Source organism: Caenorhabditis remanei, chromosome V (assembly GCF_010183535.1).
Source record: "Caenorhabditis remanei strain PX506 chromosome V, whole genome shotgun sequence".
In the NCBI taxonomy this organism is placed as follows: domain Eukaryota; kingdom Metazoa; phylum Nematoda; class Chromadorea; order Rhabditida; family Rhabditidae; genus Caenorhabditis; species Caenorhabditis remanei.
The window spans coordinates 11,049,283-11,067,984 of record NC_071332.1 but is presented as its reverse complement, the minus strand read 5'-3'; the positions used below and the strand labels follow the sequence as shown (position 1 = coordinate 11,067,984).

At 36.0% G+C, this 18,702-nt stretch overlaps 7 protein-coding genes across 7 annotated transcripts; 4 read left to right on the top strand and 3 right to left on the bottom strand.

Moving 5' to 3' along the window:
• Window positions 1–93: 93 nt before the first annotated feature.
• Window positions 94–813, top strand: GCK72_018970 (uncharacterized protein; the record flags this gene model as incomplete). The annotated part of the gene is made up of 3 exons (XM_053732825.1): window positions 94–150; window positions 304–657; window positions 712–813. The coding sequence occupies 3 exons, from the start codon at window positions 94–96 to the stop codon at window positions 811–813; spliced, it is 513 nt and encodes a 170-aa protein (XP_053581738.1).
• A 2,837-nt stretch (window positions 814–3,650) lies between these two features.
• Window positions 3,651–6,118, top strand: GCK72_018969 (uncharacterized protein; the record flags this gene model as incomplete). Its single annotated transcript, XM_053732824.1, has 10 exons — window positions 3,651–3,680; window positions 3,736–3,817; window positions 3,914–4,081; window positions 4,134–4,423; window positions 4,467–4,621; window positions 4,688–4,789; window positions 4,839–5,417; window positions 5,465–5,702; window positions 5,751–5,897; window positions 5,954–6,118. The coding sequence occupies 10 exons, from the start codon at window positions 3,651–3,653 to the stop codon at window positions 6,116–6,118; spliced, it is 1,956 nt and encodes a 651-aa protein (XP_053581737.1).
• A 2,943-nt stretch (window positions 6,119–9,061) lies between these two features.
• GCK72_018968 (uncharacterized protein) lies at window positions 9,062–9,602 on the top strand (the record flags this gene model as incomplete). The annotated part of the gene is made up of 3 exons (XM_053732823.1): window positions 9,062–9,160; window positions 9,204–9,380; window positions 9,426–9,602. 3 exons carry the CDS (start codon window positions 9,062–9,064, stop codon window positions 9,600–9,602), a joined length of 453 nt encoding a protein of 150 aa, XP_053581736.1.
• Window positions 9,603–12,130: 2,528 nt separating this feature from the next.
• GCK72_018967 (uncharacterized protein) lies at window positions 12,131–13,060 on the top strand (the record flags this gene model as incomplete). The annotated part of the gene is made up of 4 exons (XM_003110277.2): window positions 12,131–12,244; window positions 12,298–12,408; window positions 12,467–12,640; window positions 12,824–13,060. 4 exons carry the CDS (start codon window positions 12,131–12,133, stop codon window positions 13,058–13,060), a joined length of 636 nt encoding a protein of 211 aa, XP_003110325.2.
• A 403-nt stretch (window positions 13,061–13,463) lies between these two features.
• On the bottom strand, window positions 13,464–14,401 carry GCK72_018966 (uncharacterized protein; the record flags this gene model as incomplete). The annotated part of the gene is made up of 3 exons (XM_053732822.1): window positions 13,464–13,657; window positions 13,710–14,008; window positions 14,304–14,401. 3 exons carry the CDS (start codon window positions 14,399–14,401, stop codon window positions 13,464–13,466), a joined length of 591 nt encoding a protein of 196 aa, XP_053581735.1.
• Window positions 14,402–17,196: 2,795 nt separating this feature from the next.
• GCK72_018965 (uncharacterized protein) lies at window positions 17,197–17,630 on the bottom strand (the record flags this gene model as incomplete). The annotated part of the gene is made up of 2 exons (XM_003110470.2): window positions 17,197–17,331; window positions 17,382–17,630. 2 exons carry the CDS (start codon window positions 17,628–17,630, stop codon window positions 17,197–17,199), a joined length of 384 nt encoding a protein of 127 aa, XP_003110518.2.
• A 521-nt stretch (window positions 17,631–18,151) lies between these two features.
• On the bottom strand, window positions 18,152–18,563 carry GCK72_018964 (uncharacterized protein; the record flags this gene model as incomplete). The annotated part of the gene is made up of 2 exons (XM_003110603.2): window positions 18,152–18,309; window positions 18,404–18,563. 2 exons carry the CDS (start codon window positions 18,561–18,563, stop codon window positions 18,152–18,154), a joined length of 318 nt encoding a protein of 105 aa, XP_003110651.2.
• Window positions 18,564–18,702: the final 139 nt, after the last annotated feature.

Genomic DNA, 18,702 nt, shown 5'->3' with positions numbered 1-18,702 from the left:
AATAGTCTTACCCTGTTTAAAAGGAGACGGTCCATCAGACATAAACAGTTATTATCTCGTCCAAAAAAGGAATCATCACAAGATCATCGAATCATGTCTCTTGCTCGTCAAAACTATCACGATGAAGTGGAGGCTGCCGTCAATAAACAGGTTAGTTGTTATGTTGGAAGTTTTGGGAAATTAGAAAAGAGAACAAATGTATTAGAAAGTTGACAATGATGTCAACAAAGACATGTAACATATCTGAAATGACCCCACAAATTTTAGAATCAATGTTCCCGTCAACCCCTTTTCTGTTTCCAGATTAACGTTGAGCTCTATGCCTCGTATGTCTACCTCTCGATGTCTGCTCACTTCGACAGAGATGACGTTGCACTCCCACATATTGCAAAGTTCTTCGCCAAACAATCAGAAGAGGAACGTGGACACGCCACAGAGTTGATGAGAATCCAAGCTGTTCGTGGTGGACGTGTTGTTCTTCAGAACATTCAGAAACCAGAAAAAGATGAGTGGGGAACCGTTCTGGAAGCTTTTGAGGCTGCACTGGCATTAGAGAAGATGAATAATTCATCTCTATTGAAACTTCACGGAATCGCCGAGCAACGCAATGATGCTCATTTGACCAATTATATTCAGGAGAAATATTTGGAAGAGCAGGTGAACTCAAATTTAATTATAGATATGACAGAATGATCATTTTAACAAGTTCAGGTACATTCCATCAACGAGTTTGCTCGCTATATCGCCAATATCAAGAGAGCTGGTCCAGGGCTTGGAGAATATCTCTTCGATAAGGAAGAGTTCTCGGATTAATCTGTGTATTTGTTTTGAATTTGTACATATGTGAATAAATATTTAAATCAATCAAAATTCAAATTTTTCGAATCCAGATACCCTTAAGACTGTGCTAGATAATCTTCTTTATTAAATAATATCCTTGTAATAGAAAAACACCTCCTTTACGTTTCAAACAGAAGGCTATCACCATCAAACAGACACAACAACAGGTGTTATTATTCGATCTCACCATACATTGTGCAAAAAGATTTATGTTTCGTCTTAAGTTTATGAGAGTAAAAAGAAAACCATTGTTCAAAGGCCATACAGATGTTCAGGTCAGAAATTAGTGCGCAGATGTTTTTCATGAGGGATTGCAAGTCTCACTTTCTTTTCTCAAGAAAATCATAAATGAACTCAACTTGCACACCCGATATTTCTTATTTCGATACGTTCGATTTTTTATCCTTATCTTTACACTTCACAAGTACAATATCTGTTCCAATACACTGCTTAGGAATATATTGTCTATTGTTCAAAACTCCCACACAAATGAGTTCTGCTAAATGCCCTCTCGTCGTACTACATGTTTGGATCGTGTTATTTGATTATACTTTCGGAGTGATGGTCATCCCATTCTTCTTATTTCCGGAGTTTGCACTGTGTTCTCTAGGATTTTTTGAAATACTTCATGTCTCAACTCTGTTTCAAGTCATTTCTATTGTCATAACTTTAGGCTGTAAGCACTAATTCATAACAGCTGTTTTCAAAATCAACTTGAAAATAGTAATCGTTTTCAGGCGTTATTATTTCAATGTGTTCCGTATTTGAAAACCGTTTTCATACTATTTGTGTGTTCAAATGGAAGAAACATTGGACTCCATTGCGACAACTATGGTTAGGAGGCCATTATCTGATTGTTTTTCTAATTTGCATCCCGTTCATTTTGTGGGTTCCAGAGCAAACACTTGCGAGGAAAGTTCTCTTCAAAGTAAGTTCTCATCATTATATTTATAGTATTAACAGACTCAAAAATCACCAGCAACTGCCATGTCTACCTCAATATTTATATGAAACTCCTGTATTCGTAATTGCGGACTCATTTGTTTACCACGCTCTCATCGTGAACATTTTCGTATTGTTCATAGCCAACGAAATAACCGTTTTCAATATTTCTCTTGTGTGGAATGTTCATCTTCAACTAAAAAATGGAAGGATGTCCCAGAAAACGTTTGAAATGCAGAAAAAGTTCTTCACTGCTCTACTCATTCAAATGTCAGTTCCATTGGTTACATTTTTGGTTCCTTTTCTTTATGCTGGTATTTCTATGATTGGAAATATCTATAATCAGACTTTTTCCAATTTTGCAATCATTGCAATTTCAATGCATGGATTGATTTCCACACTGGTCATGATTTATATCCATACACCGTATCGTGCTGCTGCCTGGAGTTTGTTCGGTAAAAAAATAGTTCAACCGGGAGAAAACTCTAAAAAAGTTATGTTCGTGTCAAGAAAGTCAATTATTCAAGCAAATTCAAATATCGAAGCTTGACTTTTTCACCTATGTATTTGGACTTACTGCTATTGAAAAAACTTCTGTTTGTGTAACAATAGACGAATAGTTCGAAGCAGGACTGGATTTTCTAAAAATTTAAAAATCAATATTTTGGGCATTGTAAAGAATTGAAAACGTCACTTATCATCAAGCGTTGTTTATCATTGACACTGGAAGAAATCGAAGCGGAGAACTGGATTTGATCGATTATCTATTTGATGAACTACACCCAATTTTTCCCGAGATTGCAACTTGAACTACTAATGGATAATCCTCGATTATGATGAATAGTAATTTATCAAATCATACTTAGTTGTGTTGCTTTGAAACTTTTGTTTTCTCTGAATCACATTATTTTCAACTGTTGATTCCCTTCTGATGACCTTGTGATACAAAGAAGATATCAATTTCTTTTCTTTTTTGTACAATTTCGAAACGCAGACGAAAAGAGAAAAGTGAACAGTGTTGTTTTTACTGTCTTACATTTTATTGCTTTTTCTTTTTTTACTTTCTGAAAATGATCCTTCTCTCGTATGGCCAAAGATTCGATATTAACGAAATTCGCCATTTTTTGTTAATTCAAAAGATTGACGCTCTTTAGTTAGAAAATTGAAATTAACGAGTATTTCCGAACAGAAAAGGAATCAAAACTATGAGAACCAAGTACTAACATTACTACTGATTGCAATGATCTAATCTTCTCTTTTGGTTCCACCGAAACTTCAATACACACTCCGTATTTATTTTCAGATGTCATCCAAACTTTTCGTTTTTCTTCTGATATGTTATGCAACAGCAGACAAGGTGGAAGAAGAAGGGGTGATTAAGAGTTTCAGGGTATGTTTTTCGAAAACTAACAAATGTTGAGCGTGAACAGGAAATCAAACATTCTCAATAAAACTTTAGATTTTAAACCGTTCTCACTGGTATATTTTAACAGAGATTGCTTCTCAAATTTATATCCGGGATTTCTATTGCTTTATATCAGAAATTTATATAGCTTTCTAGATCACAAACAATTATATGTTCAGAAATCAACATTTTCCCGTTCTAGCGGTTGCTTTTGTCTTTCTTTCGATAATAGAACGATAGCAGAATCCGGATTTTCCACAAATCTTTTTAACAGTTTGAACCCAAATCGGTGATGTCATATTCATCCGAAAGACATTTATTGCTAGATTGTTCTTAATCACGTCATCAGAATAGCTTTTCCTACCCCGTTTCGAACGTCAAACAATCAAAGACTGGGGCCACCCTTCTTCGAGGAATAATGGGGGTTGGGAACAATATGGGGTGGATAATATATTTGTAGCGAATGGAAGCTCGCGATTATGGATTGGCGGAGGTTTAATTTTTTAAAACTTACTACTATTTCATAATTGAAGACGAATTATTTGCAGTTATTCAACTGGAATTGGGAAGATGTCCATCAAGTTTACGTCATTACAACATGGCTTCTCGTTGCTTCATTGGCCAAGATTTGTGAGTTTTTTGTTAGAAAGATTTGACAGTGAATGTCTGAGACTTTCCATTTTCTCGCATATCATAACTGCATATTTTTACTCTCAATTATTTCAGTATTCAACTTGATGAAACCACTTTCTAAATGGCTTCCTGACTCTTCACTGCTTATTATCGTCGGATTGGGACTCGGATACATCCTTCATCAAACCAGTCTATCCGGAGCAAAACTCGATTCCCACGCTTTCTTTTTGTATCTTCTCCCTCCAATCATTTTCGATGCAGGCGAGTCGAAATTGAATTGTCTCCAACCATCTTTTCCCTTAACCCGTTGCAGGTTACTTCATGCCAAACCGAGCTTTATTCAAGAATTTTGACTCAGTCCTAGTCTTCTCCGTTATCGGTACTCTCTGGAATACATTTGCTATTGGTGGATCACTTCTAATCATGGCTCAATACGATTTGTTTACCATGACGTTCACCACTTTTGAAATTTTGGTGTTTTCTGCACTCATCTCAGCTGTTGATCCAGTTGCAGTTATTGCAGTTTTTGAAGAAATTCATGTTAACGAGTTCCTTTTTATAAACGTGTTTGGAGAAGCTCTTTTCAATGATGGAGTCACCGTGGTAGGCATTGCTTTGATTGCTGAAAGAATCTTTTTTCGTTCAGGTTCTGTATCAAATGTTCAAGAGTTTCGCATTGATCGGGTCCGAGAATCTGTCTCCATGGGATTATGCGACTGGCGGTCTTTCTTTCTTTGTTGTAGCTATGGGTGGTGCTGCAATAGGAATTATTTTTGCAATTGTAACGAGTTTAACAACGAAGTGAGTGAGGATAACTGAAAAATTTGGAACGACTGCGCACCAATTAATTAATGAATAAATGTTCAGGTACACACAAGAAATCAGAATTCTGGCTCCAGTTTTCATTTTTCTTCTTCCTTATATGGCATATCTGACTGCTGAAATGGTTTCACTATCTTCAATTATTGCGTATGTTCAATCCACTAAATTGTTGAAGCGAAACATAAAGTCTTTTCAGAATTGCGGTTTGTGGAATGTTGATGAAACAATACATTAAAGGAAATATCACAGAAGCTGCCACTAATTCAGTTAAATACTTCACCAAAATGCTCTCCCAATGCTCCGAAACTGTCATTTTCATGTTCCTAGGTATCTCTACAATTTCCTCAGAACATCACGTGGATCTCATTTTTATTGGAGCCACATTGTTCTTCTGTTTGATCTACAGAGCTATCGGAGTGGTCGTTCAATGTTACGTATTGAACAAGTTCCGAGCCAAGAAATTCGAACTGGTTGATCAATTTATTCTGTCTTACGGTGGTCTCCGAGGAGCGATTGCCTATGGTTTGGCTGTCTCAATACCTGCTTCGATTGCTGCTAAACCAATGTTTATTACAACTACAATTGCTGTTATTTACTTCACAGTGTTCCTCCAGGGAATAACAATCAGACCGCTTGTCAATTTTTTGAAAATTAAAAGGAAAGAGCACAGAGAAGCAACAATGATTGAAAGTGTCTATAACAAATATTTGGATTATATGATGTCAGGTGTCGAGGACATTGCAGGACAGAGAGGTCATTACAGTTTTATTGAAAAGTGAGTGTACATATTGAAGATTCAAATTCAATGACAACAATTTTCAGTTTTGAACGTTTCAACGCAAAAGTTATAAAACCTGTTCTAATGAGGCATGAAACACGACAAAGCTTTGATGCTACATCTATTGTCAGAGCTTATGAAAAGATCACTTTGGAAGATGCGATAAAATTGACAAAAGCGAAGAACACCTTACAAAATAAAAGGATTGAGAAAGTGAAGAGTATGAGTCAAGTGGCACCGGAACAGCAGACAGTCACTCCAAAAGATATGCAGTTGGCTAGGGTGAGCCAAAGAAGTATTGAAAGGAGATGAAAAAATATTATGTTTCAGGTCATGGACTCCGGAGAAAATATCGATCAACTATATATGTTGTTTAGCGATTTACTTGATAAGAAACTTGGAGAACTGAAGAAACAAGCGGATCGAATTGATAGATCGAGTGAAGATGATATTCAGGATGATTACATGGCACAACTTGTAAGTTCATTCAATTATAGTTATTTGACAACTTGCGGACAACACCCATGTTCCAGGGATCCCATGCTAATCTACGTTCAATGAATGGAAGTTCTGATCAGTTAGCCTCGAGTTCATTATTTCATCGAGGAGGACGCAGACTTTCCACTGGAGATCTTCGTGGGAATGTTAGGAATACATCAAAACAAAAACATTCAATGTACGAGTTGAGACATGTGTAATTGGCATCTCGTAGACGATAATAATTTTGGCATTTAAAACATTTGCTTGATTAATAATAACATTTTCTAAGCTACCACTACATTTCTGACGGAATTTGGAGCGATAGATGATATAGCTCCTTGAGAAATTACTTGTGAAGTCTTCTTTCTCCACTTTTCAATTCTAAGAAATTTGTAACAGAAATCTCTATAAGGCTTATGTATCCAGATCATAACAATTGTAGAGGAGAGCCCATTGAATGAGAAAATGATAATTCCGATATTATTTGCACTCTGACAATAAAATTTGAATAAAATAGAAACAACGAAATAAGCAATTGGTACTTGAATACTAGCCATGTACACGGTGACCTGAAACTTTTTCTCACAATTAGGGTTCTGAAAATGAATGGTAAAACACCCACTTGAATATAAATAGCATGTAAAAAATTTCGTTGCATTTTCAGCGTATTTTCGGAAAATCTAGCCGTCTTCTTCAGCTTTTTCAGCTCTCTTGTCATTAGAGTAACAAACATAACGGCTTGGACGGCAATGAGAGAAGCCATTAAGAAGCAAGGGAGAGTGACATATTTGATTTCAAGAGATAGTACATACATGGGTCCATTACGAATGTAACTAGGAATAGGGCCCAACATCTGAATGAGAAAACAATAAATTATTTTATTTTTCTTTTGAGAATTGATGTTCGGCCAGCTTTTTCTATACTCTTATTCGCAGATTCCTTAAAAGAATCATTGGCGAGTTGCTTTATCATATTCACTTGAATAAAATTGACTAGCTTTTGAATCTAGCAACTAGGGCTAAACCATACTCAGATTTGTCATATTTTCATACACTTCGTCGTATTTGAATTCGTGACTTCAAATTCATTTCTTAAAATAATTCACTTTGTTTGTCTAAAACCACTCACCTCCAGAGCAATTTTAATAGCCATCTTTTGATCTGGCACTAAGAAAAACGCTGGTAAGGACCAAGTGACAGAACCAGAATAGTTAATGATAGATACAAAAAAACGGTAGTGACGCCATTTCGTATTTTGAGCAAAAACTATAAAATATCGGTTTTCAAACATCGTGATAACTGCTGAGGAGACAACTGGAAAAGGAAAATTAATAGTGCAAAAATTCAATTTTCATACCAGGCACCAAAGTTAGGATGAAATAAGACTGGATTTCTATAGGAATTCCGAATTCCGTTAAAATTCCCAAGGGAAATCCGCCCAATGCGGGAAAAATCATGTAAGGAACTGTCAGTACAGATATTCCATAGTCTAAAACCATGCAACACACATGAAAATTTAACATAATCCATTTCACTGATACCATAGTTTTCGGAGTTTTTACTAGAATACAGTAAGTACCGAAAATGTGAACAGGAATTGCCATAATAGTGATATAATGTAACGTATCTCTGTAAGAATCTGGGTGCTCTGGGTACATTGAGAGTTATAACACATCATTCAGACTTCACTAGCCATGGGCGCAGAATTGGCGTTGAGAAAAACAAAAGTAATCATAGGTTGTAACATTTAATCCAGTGTATTTGCTCAGAACTTGTCTAGATTTGATCAAAGTATCAAACTATTTTGTGGAGGGAAGAATAAAGATCGCACAAATGCCCAAAACATACATTTCCGTAATAAAGTTACACAGAAGTGTTAAAAAAAGGACATGGAATATTGGAAACACAGATTGAAAATTTTGAAAAATGACGGGAAAATTGAAACTGTTAACACCAACGAAATAACAATGATATGAAAAGTATTCTATCAATTGCCGCCAAGTTTGACCGGTCACCAACCATGTTTGATCGGTCAATCTTACTGTATGAAGGCGTCATAATCTTCTTTCTCTTTTTCTTTTCAAGTTGCATATCAGATATTTTGTTATGACGTCGACTTCTCATATCAAAACGTTATACTCACAATCACTTGTGTTCTCCGGCCTGAGTTGTCATTACTAATCGTATTATTCTAATTTACAAACTAAGTAACTTTCATTTTTTGAAACAGTGCAGTTCAATTTCATCGGTTCAGTTTTGTCACAAATCTGGTGTTCTGAATGCCTGGCACAAAAGGGCCGGTTCTTCCAAAGATTTTTTTTTTCCAACTTCCAAAGATTTAGTGTGTAACTAAAGATATTTCCACCTAAATGAACGGAAGTTCAATATGTGAATACTATAACCGTATGGATATTGATTGCATCAGTAGCAATAATATGTCAGTTTTTTTTAAATTTGGTTTGGCTACCGTACACTAACTATAAGACAAATACTGACAAAATTAAAATACATGTATTGCAGTTTTTAGGCATCTGAAATCTTTAACAAAACGGCTTCCTGATTCTTGATTGATCCTTATCGTTGGTTTTTTTTTGGTTTTCTGCTTCGTTGGAACTCAATTAATGCAGTTATTCAATTTTCAGCAGGTCAATTCAACTGCTAGTTCCATACAACACTTACAATAAATTCAGACGGACGAACTCAGTGAAATTGGGAAAGATAAACGATTTGATATTTGATTTGAATACTAATAATTTGAAAAAGTTAAGTAAATAAAAGTTGCCATTTCTTTTTAGTAACCGAATTTTTGTTGCGTATTGCTGAATGTACATGTTGATAGTTTTCCAACGAACAACTGAACTACTAACACTCATTTCAATTAAATAAACAAAAACAATAGTGTTTCTTGACCAATTTTCTAAAATGACCTTTGATCTTGTTACAATTTTAAACAAAAATACATGTTCGCCCAGTAGACAAAAACAATTTAATTTATTTTCACTTTTTCTTTTTTTCACTTTTTTGGTACACGATGATCGAATGTTCTCCACAAAAAGCTAGTTGTTTGGTGGCTTTATTTGTAATTATTGCTGTATATTACATTTTTGCTGAAACAAATTTATTCACGAAAGATTTGAACACTTTTGAGAAAGATGTTCCGAAATGTATACCAGTGAGTTTTTGACAGTACAGTTTCCAAAGAGAATATTGAAAAACCCGGAAGTTTATAGCAATATATCAGCCAAATGTGAGGAAGCTATTGTGAGTTCAACTAGCTTCTCCAGAATATCGGTTTAAATTTCAGGAATGCGCCGAGAGTTCTGGAAGCCATTTGAAATCGTATTACCTTGATGGAAAGTACAATCCATGTATGTTTTTTGCATTCTACCATGGCCATTTCTCCACATGTGCCGATACACTAATAGGGAAAGTAGGTGATCAAATCCCCTGTATCGAGACTGTATTCCATGAATTTTTCAATGTAAGTTGAGTTGAGCCTAGATAATTTTTTTACAACAAATTTCAGAATGAAACGGAGAAATGTGAAGCATACAAGAACTCTCAGCCGTGTTTGGTTCGTGCAATTTTGAACGCCTGTGACGTAATGCCAGAAGAGGGAAAAATGAGAAAGAAGCAGATGAAGAAAGACTTCTATGCGGATGAAATTTATAACTTTGTCCCTGCTTTATGCATGGATTATTGATTTTTCTGGAATGAAAATATTCTCACGTTTTGTCATAATAACGAATGTTGTCTAACCAGTCGGTTAACGCAGCCTAACGGCTGCTCAACCTCCTTCTCTACACCACCCTTCTGGGTGTTACTTCTCAAATAGTTCAGACTGTCGAGGTCTCAGAATTTTCTCTTACTGCTGGATTGTATAGCTTCTTCACTTGTTGATAGTTTTTGTTACCTAAGCAGGCCGTTCCGACAAAGAACAGTTAAAACATCTTTGATTTTCAGATAAGATTTCTACAAATTTTCTCAATGACTTTTTGGTAACTCCTTTTTTCCCTCCTCGGGAGGCGAAAGACCTTTCAAACATCAATTTGAACTTTTGACTGATCGGCAATGATGCTGCCTCCTCCTCTGAGTATACGGACTAAGACCATGTTATAACAACTCCTCAGCCTAGAATTCAACACTTTTTTGTAGGTGACCGAGCTACGGCAGAATCCCTTGTTCACAAATCACCCTCACTTCTTGAGCCTTTACCGAAATAATTTTTCTGGAGTTTGTTCTACTATGTCTTTCTCTGTTTGAACATGATTTTACTGAAGCTTAGGAATTCGGAGACTTTCCTGTTCACATCTTCAAAAAATGCACTTAAACTTTAATACTTAAAGTATTTGACTCTTATTGTAAACTATCATCAGTTTCTGACTCTGTGTTTGTGGAATTGTAATTTTTGAACACCGTCAAAGTTGCTGAACCGATAATGCTTATTCTGAATTTTTGGCTGTTTGGCGGCGATGCCGCCTCCTCCCACAGGATCTTTCTTTTTTTCATATAAGCTGAAATCATTTTTTTAGTCTGGTTTTATCCAAAAAGTTCTGTATCCTAAATTATTGACTGATCGGCGGCGAAACGGCCTCATTTCTCTTTTCAGAAAAACTGGCACTTTTTTCAGAGTTTCGGCAGGATGAAAACCATCACACGGTATTCCAAATAGCGAAATGGAATTTTCAGGATTTTTCTCATTAGAGCGCATTTGCGAATTACAAACATGAAAAAATTATTTTGCAAATGCTGTTTTTCAGCTTTTGTGCTTTTGTTTCAAATTTTTCTCAATTTCTGCAACGACAGTCTGATAGATTGGCTCAATACCTATCATTTGAGCACAATTTGAAAAATTTATGTCGTGTCAATGATTTTATCGGGCTCTTTTTATGGTTTGAACGAAAATCAGTGTTTTCATATAAAAAATCGCGAATCTGCCGACCGAGACCTGCTTTTATTGTGCACCTCGATGAAATTTGATTGCTCACCACTGAAAGCCAGGAATTAGTTAGACTTTTGCTCCAAAAACAGCGGTTTTTTCCTGAAAAATATATTCTGAGCCCTATCGGCATTTTCAGGCAACCAAAATTAACAAATGATAGCTTAAAATGAAGCAAACAGCATTTCCTATCAGATGGTCGTTTTGGATTTTCGGTAAAAGCTTTGTTTAAGCCAAAAAAGATCAAAACGTGCTTCATGTGTCAAAAAAGCGTTCCCACGTACATTCTAGATCAAACATTTTTTAGAGATCACAATAATTATTGACGCGGGAAGCTTCGCGGGCTGCACGTAAAACGCGTCAGTAACCGATAGGCTAAACTGGATTCGCTGTTTGGAATACCGTGCATCATCTGAAAGTAGTCAGATTCCTTACTATTCGCAGACAAACGGGTCAGTTGAATATTATCTAACCTCTACTTCAAAATCTGACTCGTGTCGCCCACATCCAACTGTTTTTAGCAAAAAACATGTCAAAGTTTGCAGAATAGATCTGACCTGAGATTTCTAATGCAAGCTTTTCCAAACCTTCCCAAAATATGAAGAAATGAATTCATTTGAAAAATGAAAAAGTTCTATAACTATTTTCCCCGTGAACTCCTATTTTCCTATTTTGGAAATGAAAACCAATGAAAGGCTTGAGAACCACGTTTTTTTCACGTAGTGACCTATTTTTGAACTTTTCTAACTAAAAAAAATAGACGGGCATCATCCGGGGAAAATTTCCAATCGATCTGTGTAAATTTTATTAAAAACGGTTCAGTACAGAGGGCGCTAGAGTCGGCGACATACGGACAGACGGACAGATCTGCTGAATATTATTAGTAAAGATAAAATGAATAATTATTCACTTTGAATCCAGCAGTATACTGTCAGTTCCATTTCTATGAGGTCGAAGTTTCTGTTTTTTTGCTTCCTCCAATTTTCAATAAATCTGATTCTCCCTTTCTTGATCTTCTTATCACACATTCTTGAGATGGACAGAATTAAAAGTTAAAAGATGTATATCTTTTATTTTTGATCTTGAGAAATGCGTTTTGTTCAAATTTTCAATCGGAAAGAAACCGGTTTACAGTCGAAAAGTTCGTAACAGTTTGTGGGTAGAATGAAATTTGTCATCAGTTGGTTTTATTGGTCTCTTTTTTCTTTTTCTTCTATTTCTTCAAAAGTGATCTCATTGAACAACCACGACAATGAACACGCCAGACGTCTTCAGTTGTTTTTTTCTTCCTGATGAAAGGTGGCGGTTGTTTTTTGATATGGCTCTGCCTGGCTATGATTACTATTCCATTTTATGTGTTTCGAGCACAATCCTATATTTTTCATGGAAAACTTGGATGTAGTGCAGTGAGTGATTTGATATACAGACTCTTGTAGAAGTGGTTTCTAAACTATATCAGGTATTTCACGAAGCCAATGGTCTCATCGAAAATGAGTTGAATGATACGAAATGGTTATTGAAAATACCGGATTATTACTCGAATATCTCCAAATCCTGCCTAGAGGCTGATGTGAGTTTAATTGTAAGAGAATTCTCCAGTCAGCATAAATAATCTGAAACTCATACAGAAATGCTCCCATGTCATCAGAAACTCGGTGGAACATTCTGGACTAACATTGAGTGGTGTTTGCCCATTTTATGTATATTATAATGGTCCATTCTCAAAATGTGCTGACAGACTGATCTATAATTTTGGACAAAACGTTTCCTGTATTCACGTCATTTTTGGAACTGGTTTTGAGGTGAGTGAAATTGACAAAAGAAAATAGGTAGACGATGATTTCATTTGTTTTTTTGACGAGTGCAAGATGTTCGATTCAAATATTTTTTGCAATTATTCTCTGAAAATGAATGAAACTTTACAAATTGAAACCTCTTGAAATATATAAGGAAGCAGGGTTTTAATAATTGTTTTTTTTCATCAGATAAGTGATAAAATGTGTGAAGAATGGAGCAATCTTCAAAATTGTCTTCTGGACGAAATTCAATCAACGTGTCAAGATGTTCTCACCACGAATTCTACAGAACCTATTAAATACTTCAACATGCTGAAAACTGAGTTTTGTGGAAATCTTGGAAACTCTTCTCTTGTGATCGAGCAGAAAGATTCTGACACTTCAGAAGAACTTTTAGAGGAACAAGAAGTAGAAGGCATTGTGTGAATAAAATGAGAAGAACATTTTATGTAGTTAGTTTATTAGAGATTTGATATGTTTCTGTATAAATTTGTATCTGTTCAGTGGTATATAACGTGTGAACAAGTGAAACAGACAAGTTTTTTTTCTTTTCAATAACTATCGTATCTCTACAGAAATCTCCGTATTTTACACCATTTTCGATGAAAATGAAGATATTTTGAAAGTGCGCTTGAGATTTCAACATTTTTGCGACCAAGAATCAGCTTCCTTCCGTCAAAACGCAGAAACAATGAAATAGAAATGCATCCCGAAAGATCAACGACAGAAAAAACTAGATTTTTGAAATTAGTTTTATGACAATTTTGAAAAGAAATATTCATATGTATGACTCTAAGAACCCGTTGGAATTAAACCATTATGAAGAGTCTCATCGATTCTCTGGAATCTTCCAAAAATCAGTTTGATATTTTGCATCCAAAGGAGCACGACTGAATGGGAAGACCAGGTAGTCAAAGAAGTAGATTTTGTGAAGATAGTCTCTGACAACAGGGTCCTCTCTCACTTGTCGCTCGGCGTCTAGTCTCCGAGAAGATTTATGAGTAGAGTGAGCAGTTTCTCCGTCTGAAATCAAAGCTCTTCAACTCAGTCATCAAAAGAAACCGACTTGACTCACCCATTGATTCCGTTTGCACCTTCTCCAATACATCATTTGAGACTCCTTGTCTTTTTAAAATATTTCCTAGTTGCAGAATCGACGATTTTCTTTCTTCTCCATCAGACCCCATCATTAATAAACTCCATTTTGCCAAATCCTTATCAAAATTGCAGTTCCAAGACAATGGAGCGGAATGGAGGTCCATATAAGTAGGAATTGGCTTCCAATCTCTATGATTTTGAAGAGCTTTCAGTCCGTTGTAGATTTCTCGAACAACACATCTCATATCGGATTTACAGGACCAACAAGAGTCTTCCCTAAAAGAAAAAGTAAGTGATTGCTCAGTTGAAACACTTACTTCTGACATTTATCGAGGTACAAAGACACAAAACGTTCAATGGGATCTCTTATAAAAGCAAATCGAACAGTTTCTGTATCTTCGAGTAGTTCTAAAGTAGGCTTCCGGAATTCAGGACTGTTGTAGCATGACCTGGAAGATTGAAACACCCGCATATTTGTTATTTCTCGTTTCTTAACATTTAACCAGTCTTCAAATAACGGTTCCCGTATTAAAAAAGGATGAAAATATCAGAAAGTGCAAAAATCTCCTACCGTTTGGTCAGCCATGTTTCATTTAAATGATGATTTCCCTCCATGAAACTCTCCTCATCTTTCAACAAGCACATGGTATTGATTGTCAATTGAGACATTGACTTTCTAATTCCACATGACATAATTTTGTAGTTTGTGGCCACCTGCAAGTTCTCAGGTCAGTTGTCATGGTTTGTCTTGGTGATAAATGAATGTATTTTATTCTTCATAATTACATATGTTTCTTCTCTGTAGTAATCACTGCCCACCTGGTAGAACAACAATCGGATGTCAATTTTAAAACTCACAAAATAGTCCGAAACAATATTTACAAATGGAGGAATGAAATCTTCAACTGAAAATGTAGGGTCATGATAACAAACTGGATTATATCACTTACTCCCTGTGAAATTAACTACCCTTCCATCCAAAATTACTGAATAATGGCTTTCCTTGAAAAAATAGCTATACAAATATGTAACCAGAACTAAACTCCCAATGAGACAGGGGAATATGTATGATCTGAAATTCTATATTAAAGTCCAGAAATATCCAAAATGTCGATTACCTTAAATGCATTTGAGATATTTTCGAGAACAGTGCAGGTTCGAAATGTTGCAAAATACAACGAGCAGTCTAAACTTTGCCGTGTCACGAAATGCTTTATATGACATATGGGATGAGAATATCTCCGAAACAAATCTCTAGTGGATGCCAACCAGGAGGGCCCAAGAAGCATGCGTTGCAAAAACTGGCAATCTAGACGATACACTCTTTGAAAGTGTAGAAAATGTCATAAATGACAGATAAAAATTAGCGGAAAAAATTCTAGATGTATCTTGGTATTTACAAAAAAGTGTTGCAGTGATATCACGTACTTTCAGAATAATCCTTATACAGTGCGCGTCATAAAGATAGCCCCAGTGGCGATTATGTCGGATCTGCCGTAAGTTTTCATGAAAAATGGGTAACAGCATTCGATTCCTCGTGCAAAATAACCCCTGGGCGCAAAGTTTCATGAATCTTCTACAAAAACTACGGGTATACCATCGAAAACTTGAAAAATAGGCCGCGTCATAAAGATAGCCCATCTTGAGAATTTTCAATTTCTCCATGATTTTTTACCGTTTTTTCACTAAAAACGTTTTCAATCAGTAAAATTCGCATTTTTATCAGCGTTATCTTATTTTTCTCCATACTTTTACAGCAAAAATTCTACTTTGAAGAGCCAGTTTATGCTAAAAAAACACAAAAATCGGGATTTTTGAGGAAAACGATCGTAATTCGCATTTCAAATAGAGGGAGCAATATTTTTGCACGGTATTTTACTTTTTTCGGTACTTGTCTAATAATTTCATCTTACTTTTGGCTGAAAAAAGCGGCTCTGAATGCTCAGAGGTCATCCCAATGTGAAGGAAATTCACTTAGGAAGATGGTTTTGAGCTTCTTCAAGATGAAGAACGTCTGAGAATCTGTTTTTATGGTACAGTTTTTGAAAGAAATAGTAGAATCAAGTCTCATGTTATTACCAAGACATAGCTGAACTACAGCGGTTATTTTGCACGAGGAATCGAATGCTGTTACCCATTTTTCATGAAAACTTACGGCTGAGCCAGATCTGACATAATCGCAAGGGGGGCTATCTTTATGACGCGCACTGTACCAACAAAATGCTCAAGACTAACTAATTTTTTTGTTAGTGTTCATTCAATTATCTGAAGGTTTCTATGGAGAAGAGTGAAAGAAGACGTAATCCAATTGAAAATTCAGGATTTCAGTTTTTTGAATATACGTGAATTTAACTCTATGTAGAACTAATTTCTTAACACGCTTTCAGATCGGTAAATTGATTTTTTCATCTTTTGAAATTCTTTCCTCCAGTCCTGAATTTATTTTTTCCAAATCAAGTCCGTTTCCCCATTTTTCCTATTTTCCAAACATCCGAACCAAAATCAATCCTGTTCGGATGTAATATTCATCCTGTCTTCCGATCTCATGTGATCTCCGCTCAGCATAAAACCATGCCGATGAGAGTGGATACGCCGCTTTTTCTGGAAGAAAGAAAAACTGAATAGACATTGAAACGTCTGTAGAATGAGAAGAGGAACAGGTTATTTCTTGATTCGGCGGTGTCTTACTACGTATAGATTTTAAATAAGAAGTTTTTTCCGACGTTCGTAGGCTGGTCATGAGAGAAATGTTTGAAACAGATCAGATCGAGGATATTCAGGCAAAAGACGCTTTCAAAAGCTGAAGAGAACTGTTTTTTAAGAGTGTTTTTTGTTGTTGTAAGATTCAAAACTTCGTTCATCTTTTTAGCGTTTTCTCAGTTTTTCGAAGATGGGAAAATTAAATTTCCGAATAAGGATTATATGCATATCGCTGTCATCCAGGGCGCGTAAGAACCGGGGGATCCTATGCCTCTGTATGGAAACCCTATATACATATTTGAACTTTTGTATTCCATTACTCAATTCTGTAATAATAATTTTAGGTAGTAGTCCTGTTTATTCACGGTATTTTATTCACGACTAATCAACTTTACTCTTGAATCCGAAGTGATAAAAATGCAAATTTTATTTTTTCAAGGAACATCTCTAAAGCAGGTGCTCAGCAAAACAATGTTTTTACGTTTGTTGCTATGATGCTAGGCGTTAAATAAAATATCTCTCCGATGAATCTCCGTGAGATATTCTTTGAAGAAGTCTTGACGTAACATAACAGGAGACGAATTGTTCCTGTTTTACGGATCTACTATCTACTAGTCTATTTTCTTTTCTTAAATTGTAGATACTCAGCCATTAAAATATCAATTGCAATCTACATAACAAACATAAAAATTTAAAACCAAACTATTTTCTATGAAATTCCAGACACAATAAGTGAGAAAAGTGCTTAGAATCGGAGCCATGGCTTATGGGTTGTACTCGATCGGCAAGTTTTTACGACGGACAATTCCATTTCCTTGGAACCATTCACGACGGAACTGCTTGGCAGCATCATCTGGATGGTTGGTGGGTTCGACGGTGATACGGTCGTTGTTGGTGTCCTGAAAGAGAACAAATGAGAAACTGCTATCACTTTCGAAATAAAACAAACCTCCTGTCCGAGGGCGAAAGCATCACAAGACACAGCCAAAAGAACAGCTTCCTTTGGGTCGAGAACTCCACATGGTGGATCGACTCCAAGTCTCTTCATGTTGGTTGTCTTGATTCCATACCCAATACGACGAGCCGAAGAGTTGATCACCTTGATGTGGTAGGTGTGCTTGTCATCATAAGGGGCATTGAAGACAATCTTGGTTCCTGGCTGGGTCTGAATGTCTCCTGGTGGGACGGATTGGGCCATTGTGGTTGATTTGAGTTTTGACAAACTCTGAAGACTGCCGCCTTATATGGAAAATGTCTAGTCTTTACTCCAGATCTGTGTATTAGATACATACGTGCTGATTATAGAAATAAGAGAATATTTACCAGACGAAAGTCTGTAATGTTGGTGAGAAACCGTGAAAAGAAGGGTGTTTTTAAAGAGGGACACCACTATTCCAAAATTTAAGATTTTTAATATCAATCGACTCAAAATTAGAGCCATGTCCGAAAATCAGTCAGAAGCGAGTTATGAGGCCTCAAACTGCCAGAAATCGCTCCTCGTCGTGCAGTTTTTCAGTATTTTTCACACGCGAATTTTCGTTTTTTGATTTTTTCTCAAATTTTTTTTAGAAATGTTCCTTTCCCATGCACGACGTCGGAAATTCCTATTGAAATGTACTGAAAAACTGCACGACGAGAAGCGATTCTTCGCACTTTGAGGGAGGACAATAAGTGGATTTATTTATTTTTTTTAAAAACGAGAAGGTATACTCAAATCGATCAAACTTTCTTCTTTCCACCTTCATCCTGAAGATAGTCATCTACACATTTTTGAGCACATTCCTCCAAATCTGTGAGCTCTGATTCTTCAACATCTGGTTTGTAGAATCTGTCAACACAGTCTGTTTCACAAGCCAAGAATGTATTGTCACTGTCATCTGAAGATCAAAATTAAAAAATAAGTTAACGGATTGAATACTCGCGACACTAAAATGGTCAATTAGTACTCTTACGATAAAATTATCAACTAACCCATGAAGCCACCATAACATTTAGCGGCACAATCCTTCCATTCCTCAACATCATCTCCACAAGATATTACACAGTCTATCTCGTCTTCTTTGTCATCAAATCCAAATGATACGGATACCAAGAAGGCAACGAAAATCCAGACAAGAGCATATTTCAGCATTTCGAACGGAGAAGGAATAAAACGTTCCGTTTGCTGTAGACTGGGAATATGAGTGAGCTGATAGTGAATTTAACATGCTGTTTTGAAGGTTTCTGATGAAAACAATGTTATTCACTCTGCCGAACATAGTAGTAAACAT